At 42.0% G+C, this 11,317-nt stretch overlaps 1 protein-coding gene across 1 annotated transcript; it reads left to right on the top strand.

The window, feature by feature from the left end:
- The first annotated feature begins 4,629 nt into the window (after positions 1 to 4,629).
- Positions 4,630 to 9,715, top strand: LOC122046263 (inactive protein kinase SELMODRAFT_444075-like). Its single transcript, XM_042606874.1, has 8 exons — positions 4,630 to 4,948; positions 5,035 to 5,162; positions 5,366 to 5,505; positions 7,306 to 8,405; positions 8,480 to 8,640; positions 8,707 to 8,783; positions 8,871 to 9,198; positions 9,276 to 9,715. Exons 1-8 carry the CDS (start codon positions 4,801 to 4,803, stop codon positions 9,477 to 9,479), a joined length of 2,286 nt encoding a protein of 761 aa, XP_042462808.1. The 5' UTR covers positions 4,630 to 4,800; the 3' UTR covers positions 9,480 to 9,715.
- The last annotated feature ends 1,602 nt before the right edge of the window (positions 9,716 to 11,317 follow it).

Here is an 11,317-nt window from a genome sequence, read left to right as displayed (position 1 = left end):
TTTATTAGAAAATGCATTAATTGTTTAGTCACTAGCTTTAGATATTTAGTTTATATAATTTAGTGAATATCCTTAAGAATGTAATCAATATCTATGATATGGGTTATGTCGAGCGAATTCAAAGGAGGACGTGGCAATTAAAGTTAGGGCGATATAGTGAGTTAATTCGGGGTAAAAAGATATTCCTCACTTGGGTATGTTTATCAGGGCTCTTGGATCTTGATCGTGCAGTCCTACAACAAGACACTCAAAGAGGGTCGACAGGTTATAAACCCGGTCGGGTATAATGACCCTAGGATTCTACTCTGAAACTCAAGAACTAATGTGCCCGGTCAGACAATCGGCGGTCGGATTTAGGGAAGCTCGACCGGCTGAAGGGTTGTCCAGGCTCTAGACATTTAAGACTTAGCCAAGCTTTATATAAAACTCTTAACATACGATCGGCCGGGTAAAGCTTGATCAAATGTAAGACTTTCATGGGTGCTTGACCGGGCAAAGTTTGGGCGGGCCTAAAGGTAATTAACCCTATAAAACTCTTAACATACGATCGGCCGGGCAAAGGACAATCGAACATAAGGCTTTCTATTGGCACTCGACCGGGCAAAGCCCAAGTGGGCCTAAAGGTAATTAGTCCTATAAAACTCTTAACATATGATCGGCCGGGCAAAGTCCGATCGAGCTTTAGGCTCTCTATGTGCGCTTGACCGGACAAAGCCCGGATGAGCTTAAAGGCAATCAACCTTATATAAAACTCTTAACAGATGATCAGCCGGGTGAAGCCCGATCGAACATAAATTCCTCAAGGTGTGCTTGACCAGGCTTCATGTTCTTGATGTCAGTAACTTTCATATTATAATCAGATTTCAGATTGATCAGGTATAAATGCAGAATAGCTTCATATGAGGCACTAAATATAATTATAACAGGTTGTCTATCATACAACTTACATACAACCGACTCAGGGATCGGTCGAAATATGTTCAACAGAAGACATTTATATATAGACGACTTGATGATCGACCGAGATACTTTCAGCAAAACACATTCTAAATATCCGGTTGGCTCAATAACTGGTTGAGATACATCTTGTAGATAAACAATCGACAATATTAGAACAGTCTGACAAACTTGTCGGGGAATATTCCTTCGAAGTTTCTTCATTGATTAATTAGTTACCACGTCACATTCCTTGAAGTATTTCATCGAGAGGCTGGTTCAGAAGCGACAAAAGAGGTACATCTATAGGTAAGAAAAAGATTCCTCGGACTATCATAAAACACTTAGATTGTACTTTCTTCTATCACCTAACAAGCTCTAATAAACCGGGGACCACCTTACGACCGCGGAGGTTATGTGAGGTGATATAAAAAGGGGAATCATCTCCACTGGCAAGGTACGTAAACATTTACATCTGAAGTCCTACTTTCTAGCACTTGCTCTACTGTTCTTCTTCCACTTTCAAGAGAGGAGATTGACTTAAGCGTCGGAGGACCTAGCCAGAGATTCCTACCCGGGTTTTAGGCCACTAACACTTTATTGGCTCGTCTGATTGTACGCAAGATTGTTGAGGAGTTCCTTTAGATCTCGAGAAGCTCATTATTCTTCAACTAATCACCCATCGGAGCTAGCGCACCATCTCATAGCCTTCCGATAGGATCACTGTACATGCAATTAAATCATTAAATTATTACTTTCGCTTAATTAAATTAATTGTCTTAAAAAGATTTTAAAACTAATCTAATTAATGTTAATTTAAACCAGTTGATATGGTCAAATAATTAGTAAATAAATTTAATTTTTTAAAACATAGCTATCAATTTTAGAGTCAAACTGTTAAATAAATATTTTTTAAAATTAGTAATTAATTAAAATAATATATAGTTTTTTTAATTAGCATATGGTATTGGGTGACCATCCAATTGTGCCGAAATTTTCCATTAGCCATCTACATAAATTGAAAAGCACTGTCTCCTTATGTTAATCCATTAAAATAAATTTATTTATTAATTCATTAAAACTGAGAGTTAATTCTTAGATATTTAGAAAATTAAGAAAATATTATATCGCTACACCATTGCTCCAAAACAATACATAATCTATTATTTATTATTATTATTATTATTATTATTATTATTATTATTATTATTTTTTTTTTTTTTTTGACTCCAGGTAATATTACAATGGCTAGATCCTTCAACAAATAACTAAGAAAGATTTGAGTTTCAGCTGTAGCACATTGTAAGAGATTTTTTCCTTCATGAGAAGTGACCTAAGAATGTTGGCTGTTCTATAACCCTTCCTAATTTATCTGATAACTGGTGGGAAATTTTTAATTTGGAATGGTCTGCGCCTATGTGGTTCTTTTTTTATTTTTTAAAAATCAATATTTCCTTAAATCATAAACCCTAAATACATATACTATATACCAGCATATAAAAATTTTTAATTTTTATTTTTTAGCTTAAATACTATAACCCAACCCCTAAGTCTTAAAGATAAAATCTAATTAACTTAACCCTGAAACTAAAAAAAATGAAAAAGGTTACTAAATTAATCAAAGCGCATGGATACAATCCAGGAGCCTTGACCATTGTCATGGATGAAGTCTGCATGCTTTAAAATAAAATCTACCCAAGAGGGAAGTCTGAATCTTAGAGAAAAATCTTTTTAGATTAAATCCATTATAATATACCCCCTAAATTATAAAATTTTAAACCCTAAATACATATAATATACCCCGTGAGTATCTAAAATTTTTAATCTTGAATACTATAATTCAAGAGGAAAACCTGAACCCTAAAGAAAAAATCTTTTTAACTCAAACTCGTTATAACTCAACTCCTAAATCTTAAAATTTTAAACCCTAAATATATATATCCTAAAATAAAAATATTTTTTTTAAAAAATATTACTAAATGAGTCCATGCACCTAGATAGGAGTGGATTTTAGCGAGTTAAATAAAAAATTAATATTAATAATATTTTTTTTTAAAAAAAATATAGGCTAAATCGAAGACAATACGCACATATCATATTTATATATTGTTATAAAAAAAAAATTCATATTTTAGGGAGTTAAATAAAAAATTTCTAATTTGGAACGGTCTGCGCTTGAGTGGTTACTTTTTTATTTTTTTAAAAATCAATATTTTTTTAAATCATAAACTTTAAATACATATATTATATATCTTATGAGCATATAAAATTTTTTCGTTTTTAATTTTTTTTTAACTTAAATACTATAACCTTAACCCCTAAATCTTAAAAATAAAATCTACTTAGCTTAACTCTGGAACTAAAAAAAATATAAAAAATGCTACTAAATTAATTAAAATGTCTGGATTCAATCTAGGCGCCTTGGCCATTGTCATGGATGAAGTCTGCATGCTTTAAAATAAAATCTACTCAAGAGGAAAGCTTGAACCCTAGAGAAAAATCTTTTTAGAATAAACTCATTATAACATAATCCTTCAATTCTAAAATCTTAAACCCTAAGTACATGTAATATACCTCATGAGTATCTAAAATTTTTAATCTTGAACACTATAATCCAAGAGGAAAACCTGAACCCTAAAGAATTTTTTTTTGACTCAAACTTATTATAACCCAATTCTTAAATTCTAAAATTTTAAACCCTAAATATATATATCTTAAAATAAAATATTTTTTTTTAAAAAAAAATACTAAATGAGTCCATGCATCGATATGAGTGGTTTTTAGCGAGTTAAATAAAAAAATTATATTAATAATATATATTTTTTAAAAAAATATAGGCTAGAATCCAAGACAATACGCACATATCATATTTATATATTGTTATATTTGAATTGATTTATTATGTAAGAAGTTACGCTTGGAGCTCGATTATCTTACATGGAATTTAAGAACTATAGTGAGGGATTTGGTGGTGGCTCCCCCCTCACCACCAGCCCTACTGTTTTTTGTCTCTTGCAACCTGCCAATAATTTGGAAACTAGCACTATCTCACTTACTCTGCACATGGATTCAACAATTAGGTAAACACGGTGATTTTTATCAGTCTCAGTTCAATTTTTTTTTCTTATCGAATCTACCGAACTGCTTCATTTTCTGTTTCGATAGGATCGGATCGACCTCGGGTCCGCCCCATTGCCGATCGAGACAGCCGTATCCTTCGATACATTTGCAGGTCGATCAGCAATCTGAGGCAACCATGGCCATGGGGCTACACTAAACATGGAGAATTCAATTGTCAAACTGGTGACCACCAGCCTCGCATTCAATTAGATGCACAGTAAATGCCGGGTCTGTGCCGCGGACCTACTTAACTGGTTGGACCACTCACGCGCCACGGGAATCGACTCGTGGGACCATTCTTGGCCAGCCCCAGCCACATGATCGTTTCATAATTCGAAGGATCGAGGATTGGTCAGTTCGATTGGTCGCCGTCTTGGATCGGATCGGAGTCGCGATTATAAGGTAGACCAGACCGGTTGAGGAACTGGAGGAGGAGTTATTGATTTACTTTGATAATGGATGAAAATTTTTTATAGTATCCTTGTTCCATTGATTGCATGACCCTGTTGGGAGGCCATTCCCACGCTATATTAACTGCTGCCCTCTGCGTGCGCCCAGCGACGCGAGTGGCGAAATGGAAAGCTCATAATTGCGCTCGCAACGGCGCTGCGTTGACGTGACCCGACGGCAGCGGAAGGAGGGTTTAATTAGGTAAGAGGAGGGGGCGGGGATGGGGGAGGCGAACGAAGGCAGCAGATAAAGCGGCGGAAGAAGAAGAAGAGAGGGGTGGGGGTGGTGGTAGGCATGTCGTCGCCGGAGAACGTGGTGGTGGTGGCGGTGAGGGCGGAGAGGGAGATCTCTAAGACGGCGCTCGCTTGGACCCTCACCCATGTCGTCCGCCCCGGCGACCTCGTCACTTTGCTCGCCGTCCTTGCCGATCGCGAGGCCACCGGTGCGCTGCCGTGTCCCGCTCTACCCATCTCGGCCCCTCCCACCCGGTTTCGCTTCGTTTTATTTGATTCTTTGTAGCGGTTTCAGGCTGGCGGCGGAGGTTGCTGTGGGGTTTCCCTCGAATCGGCGGCGACAACCGCAACCGCAGTCGAGAGCGGTGCCAGATCTCCGCCTTGTGCTCGCAAATGGCGCTTCAAATCGATGGCCGGAATGAGGTGAATACCAAATCTCAAGCCGAAGATTGTTCTTTCCGCTGGAATCGATTATCCTTTGATTAGCGAATCGAAACGGGATGCGTGACGAGACAGTCATGTCTCTATCGCCTTTTTACTTCGCTCCTTTCTCTCTGGTTCACTTTTTGTAGCTGTCAGTTTTTTTCGATCGGATGCGGCCATGACCTCAGACCTCGATTACGCAGATAAACGTGAGGATAAAGGTGGTGGGATCGGATTCCACCGCCCCAGGCTCTTCATCGTCGTCTTCCTCCGCCACCGGCGGCGGCGGCGTAGTGGTTGCGGAATCAAAGCGAGTTGGTGCCAACTGGGTCGTACTCGACAGGTAATACCCAAAGACTCGTTCTGCTACAGGAGCCGTATTTACGCCTTTCAACTGTTCGACGATTTGCCCTACCACTGTTACTCCATGTGCTGCTGCCATTTTCTATTTCTCGCTTACCTGCATTGATTAAAAGCCATGGAACATGCGTTGCTCTACAAGTAAATAATCTGATCTTAATATTTTTGCACACCAAAACACATTGTTTGCAATGCTCTACTGCTCTCGCTTTCTTTATTGCTCACTGAAGAACATGACAAAGTAACATGATTGGTTCGTAGCTTGCTCTGGGATACAGATACCTTCTTTGTACCAACACAAAAATAAAACTGTAAATGAGCATGTGCACTGCGTATAGACTAAACCTATGGAGATTCGGTTAGGAAGAGAACTCTGACAGCACAGTTCTTGCATTTACTTCGTTCCTTAGACTATTTAGTACGGATATCTAACTCCTCAATTATGTTTACTTTATTTTTGAGTTCTTGGTTCAAATAATCAATTCTAGAAACCCTGGAAAAATAAGCCGACTTGGGACAACCTTGCCTAGATCAAGGAACCTTCCTCATTGCGCATTGAATAGGTTTTGTTTCTTGAACACGGAAACCAAAAACAGACAAAAGGACCTTGGAGATGTGTTAACAAGGGTGCAACTTCATTAATCAAACAAAACATTGAATTATTAATGTAGCAGCATATTGAATATTGGGTCATATGCATACTATAAAATAATGATTCTGTACTAATTGCTTAGAATATGGAGTAGCTCACTTGGGTAAACGCCTATTTTGAAGTTTTTGACAAGATCTTGAAATCTATCTATAAAGCGACAACTTTTAAGTTGTGAATCCCAACCATTTTAGCAATGGAAGTTGTGCAAGAGTTGCTTAGTTTATACTGAAAAACAACTTTTGAGATTCAGTCAAATTTTGTTTGAAGGATGCACTGCTTGTTGTTTCCGTAATTTAAGATTCCTTTTGCTTGTTTGTCATCCTACATTTCCTGTGTTTCTGCTGTGTTGTTATTTTGAACTTCTTCTTCCAAATTCTAATGATTCAGTTATGTTTTAAATTTGATCCAACTTAAAATTCATATTTGTGAGCCATATTTCTCATAAACTATATAAATTGAAATTAAAATTAGAGAAAACAATCTGGTTTGGTATTGTTGATGTTAGATTTTGATCACGGCCAGTCATCATCTTGGAGCAAAGATGAAAGGAATAGTGGTCAAGAACAAGCTTGGTACCTAACTCAATATGAACTCACTTGGACACTATAATGAGATTAGCAAATTTTCATCAAACTTAGGATGACTTGCCCAGATGGCCACAATCTAACATCAGGTACACAGTTACCGTTGGTTGTCCTTCGGCTAGTAATCTGATGGAAAAGATCATGCAATGATTTGAACCCACACGAGGATGCTTTTTACCTTGCGCATGTAAGTTCCATTGTCATTCATGGTGGAGCGACGACGAGTGTGCATAGCTGATAGATGCTGATAGGTTTACAGAGTGGTGCCTGCTCTTATCTTCAGCTACTGCTGCCCTCGGTTGAATTGTCGCCCTCGGTCGCCATGGCCGCTGTCGCCCCCATCCTGCTACCTTCCAAAAGGAAATTTGTCTGCTTGCAAACACGTGATCTCATTCTTATCTTGCCCCCAAAAGTTTGTGAATTTAATTAAGATCATCTGCGTGTGAATAGTCGATATAAATCTGTGCATTTCCTGAACTGAATTATCTTTGTTAATGAATTAGCTTCATCTGGTTTAATTTGATGTGATTGTGGGCGTTGTGCTCAGGCAGCTGAAGCAGGAGGAGAAGCACTGCATGGCGGAGCTGCAGTGCAACATAGTAGTGGTCAAGGGTTCCAGCGCCAAGGTGATGCGGCTCAACCTAGGGGGCATCCACAACAAGCCCCTGCCTCCCTTCTCCTTGTCGTCCGCTCACATCTCCATCTGCAGCGAGAAGTTCCTGGACAACAACTCTCGAACAGCTCTGGTGAAGACGGTGAGCAGCCATGCGCCGGTGGAGGAGGCGCCGCAGCAACCTGAGGCTAAGAAAGTGGGATCGAGCTCTGCTGATGCCACTGCGACGGCGAGGGTGACGAAGGCGCCTTCGGCGAAGACGAAGTCTTCTTCATTCTTTGTCCGCGAGCACAACCCACTGTTCGAGAAGCTACGCGAAGGAGGGTTGACGCCGATAGAGGACGTGGGTTCCGACGGCGAGGACACGTCGGAGTCGGATGGTAATGCCGGCGGAGCTAGTCCTCCTGCGCACCATCGAGTCTATTGGATTCCTCAATCCAACCACCTGCCGGAGCAGAAATCTCGGAGGAGCGGACTCTCAAAACCATCGCCCCCCACTAAAACGAAGCAAGAATCCATGATCAAGTACGCCGGCTTAGAAACCATCTCCCTGCTCATGCCGCAGCCCACCTCCGCCACCCCCGAACACGACCACTGCAACCTCACCAGCTGCTCTCCCTACAGCTCCGACGTCAGGGAGGCCGTCTCCCTGTTCAGCACCTCTCCATCCGTTCCTCCTCCCCTCTGCTCTCTCTGCCGCCACAAGGCCCCCGTCTTCGGCAAGCCCCCGCGGCGGTTCTCCTACCGCGAGCTGGAGGCAGCCACCGGCGGCTTCGCGGAGGGTGCCTTCGTAGCGGAGGGCGCCAGTGGGCGCGTCCACCGGGGTGTGCTGGAAGACGGACGTGTGGTAGCCATCAAGCGGCTCAAGGGCCCGCCAACCGAGGAGGAGGAGTTCTGCGAGGAGGTTGAGGTGCTCAGCCGGGCGCAGCACCGTAATGTGGTGCTTCTGGCGGGTTTCTGCGTCGAGGGAGCGTCGAGGAGAGCTCTGGTGTTCGAGTACATCTGCAATGGCTCCCTCGATCGTCATCTCTATGGTATATATCTCCGTTCTTCATACTCATTTCAACATGCGAGATCGGATGCTCATCAATTAATTTCTCACTGGCAGAGGAGGGGGAGGCTCCATTGGACTGGTCTGCGAGGGTTAAGATCGCAGTGGGAGTTGCAAGGGGTTTGAGGTATCTGCACGAGGATTGCAGGGTGGGTTTCGTCGTTCACAAAGACATGCGACCCAACAACATTCTTCTCACTCATGACTTCGAACCTTTGGTAAGTTCATCCCTATAGAAAGATGATCGCTTGTTTAACAACTAAACTTACTTGATTCCTTACCAGTTGGGGGACTTCAGGCTCACAAGATGGCAAACGGAGGAATCTCTATCCGTAAACACCAATCTTCCTGAAGCATTCGGGTAAACACATCGATCGCATTCCTCCACCTGTAATCCCAGTTAATTATCGTCGAAAAAAAAAGAGTAATCGCTTTTTTTGTAACTCAGTTATCTTTCTCCCGAGTACATTGAACATGGGCTCGTTACGGACAAATCCGATGTGTACGCCTTCGGAGTGGTGCTGCTCGAGCTCATAACAGGCCGAAGGGCCCTGGATACCAACCTGCCCAAGGGGAAGCAATTCCTCGTCGAGTGGGTGAAGCCGCTTCTCTCATTGGCATGGGAGGATGGCCAAACGGTCCCAGTCGATCGCTTCCTCGACCCCCGTTTGGAGCGGAACCAGGCTCGCTTCTTCACCAAGGAGCTACGAGCAATGGTGCACGCTGCCTCGTTGTGCCTCCGCCGAGAGCCACAGTCCAGGCCGAGCATGTCCAAGGTTGGTTCACGTCGCACTGCCCCTTTACCATCACCGCCAACTCAAACTACTCATGACTCATGGCGTATGATCTTCAGGTCCTGCGGATTCTAGAGGGAGACAGCATCGTCGATCAAGTTCTGGACGTCAACACTGCGGGCAGCAGAAGTGGGCGCATGGTGCGCCCGGTGGCACAGCAAGCCGCGGCGGGCAGTTTGTCATACAGATTCCCTCAAGAATCCATCATCAACGCGCTCTGCTCTGAGAGAAATTGGCCGCCCAGTCTCTACCAGAACATGTAAACCGATCGAGCATCATAATTGTTACCATGGCTAACTGCCGTTGCCTTCACGGCTGAGGTCGAGATCGAAGGCGTGCGGTTGACACAAGAAGAGGACAGTCGAAGAAGACTCGTGTATAGCCTTCCTGGAGCATAGGTGAATTGCCAAGATTGATTATGCAAGCTGTGAGTGTGCATATTTATTTCATTCGTCAAACTTCACTAGACGATAATACAATGCAAAGTTCTGCGTCCAAAGTTCATGCCCAAGTAACCATACCATAAATTTAAATTTAAATTTGATTTTAATTTTGATTTTGATTTTGATTTTGATTTTGATTTGGATTTCGAAACAATGCAATATAGGACATTCGAAGAAGGCAAGTATAGCCTCTCGGTCTATGGTGTAACAGTGAGACGTGACGTAGTTTTCCAAACAACCATAATGCAAATTTTAATAATGGTTATTCTGTGTGAAAGTGAAGATGATGCGTTAGGAGGGTGATTTTGACGATGCTTTGAGAGAAGGCTTTGACAGGGAGAGACAACGACATCTGGTGCTCTTTTTGACCTTTTTTTTTTTTTTTTTTTTTTTTTTTTTTTGTGTGGCGATAATAAAATGTTAAGATAAAAATCAAAGGAGGGATTCTTGACGTAGAACTTCTGACATTCAAGTTAATATAGTGGTTGAGTAAAATATAGAGAAGATGAATAATAAAAAATAAGAATTTGTGTGGAAAAGTTGTCTTAGAATGTCTTGCATGTTTCGTTAGCAAAGAGAACTCCTTTTATATCACTTCTCATAATCTCTACAGTAATGAGGTGACAAGAGATATTCGGTGTCAGAAGATGTTGGATAATAGAAGATATACAGTTTGGAATTTATACAGTTATCCAGTGAATCCCATACGACCATTCCGGTACTGAGTCTCCTATGTGATGCTGGAATATGATATTGAAGCAATAGGGAGCCAAGTCCTACAGGCTCGGTCGACTATATGATCGATCGACCGTATGCTGAGATACTTGCTTTCAGAATGGATAACCAAATCCCAAGAGAATTGATCAGTACTTTAAACGGATTGTTCGTATAACAGAAGACTTGTCTTTGAAATGATAACATGAGATCTAGAAGTTCGACCGAGCTTATAATGAGAATTGCCTGAGCTGTGCAAACTTGACTGGAATTGTTACCGATTGGCTATATGCTGGAAGGTTGGCATATGAGAAGACCCCTAGGTTTGACCGGCTTAGGGCTAGCCGACCATATGCAGAAAGACTTGTACTGTGAGAATGGGAAGCTAGGTCCTCTAAATCTAGCCTGACTTATGATCGACCGAATTTATGATAGGTCGATCATCCCTTAAACTTGATCGGCTATTTGTTGATTGGATGTATAATAGGTGTTGATGCGGGTTATGCTAGATGGGTCGTGCAAGAGAAGGAAGAGTGTAAGAATAAAAAGATAGGAGAGCTATAATCATCGGTCGAGCAAAGGCCGAGTGATTGCCTCTATGTATGCTCGGCTGGGCAAGGCCCACCCGAGCATAAAAGCCTTTAACCTTATATAAAATTCCCTCCATCTTACCGGTCGACCACAGGCCGAGTGAGCGCCCTCACGCTTGTGTATGCTCGACCGGGCAAAGCTCGTCCGAGCATAATGACATTTAGCCTTATATAATATTCTCATCATCTTACTAGCCGACTGCAGGTCGAGCGAGCACCCTCGCGCTCATGTATGCTCGACCGGGCAAAGTCTGCCCGAGCATAAAGACATTTAGCCTTATCTAATATTTCCACCATCTTACCGGCCGACCGCAGGCCGAGCGACCGCCCTCGCGCTCGTGTATGTTTGACCGG

Source organism: Zingiber officinale, chromosome 2B (genome assembly GCF_018446385.1).
Source record: "Zingiber officinale cultivar Zhangliang chromosome 2B, Zo_v1.1, whole genome shotgun sequence".
Lineage (NCBI taxonomy): Eukaryota > Viridiplantae > Streptophyta > Magnoliopsida > Zingiberales > Zingiberaceae > Zingiber > Zingiber officinale.
This window is presented reverse-complemented; position numbering and strand designations above follow the sequence as displayed.

Bases quoted from the DNA above. Each gene is read 5' to 3' on its own strand.
- LOC122046263 (XM_042606874.1), top strand. From the start codon at position 4,801: ATGTCGTCGCCGGAGAACGTGGTGGTGGTGGCGGTGAGGGCGGAGAGG. The intron at 4,949-5,034 runs GTGCGCTGCCGT...TAGCGGTTTCAG, and splicing joins TGCCGATCGCGAGGCCACCG to GCTGGCGGCGGAGGTTGCTG. The intron at 8,641-8,706 runs GTAAGTTCATCC...ATTCCTTACCAG, and splicing joins CTCATGACTTCGAACCTTTG to TTGGGGGACTTCAGGCTCAC.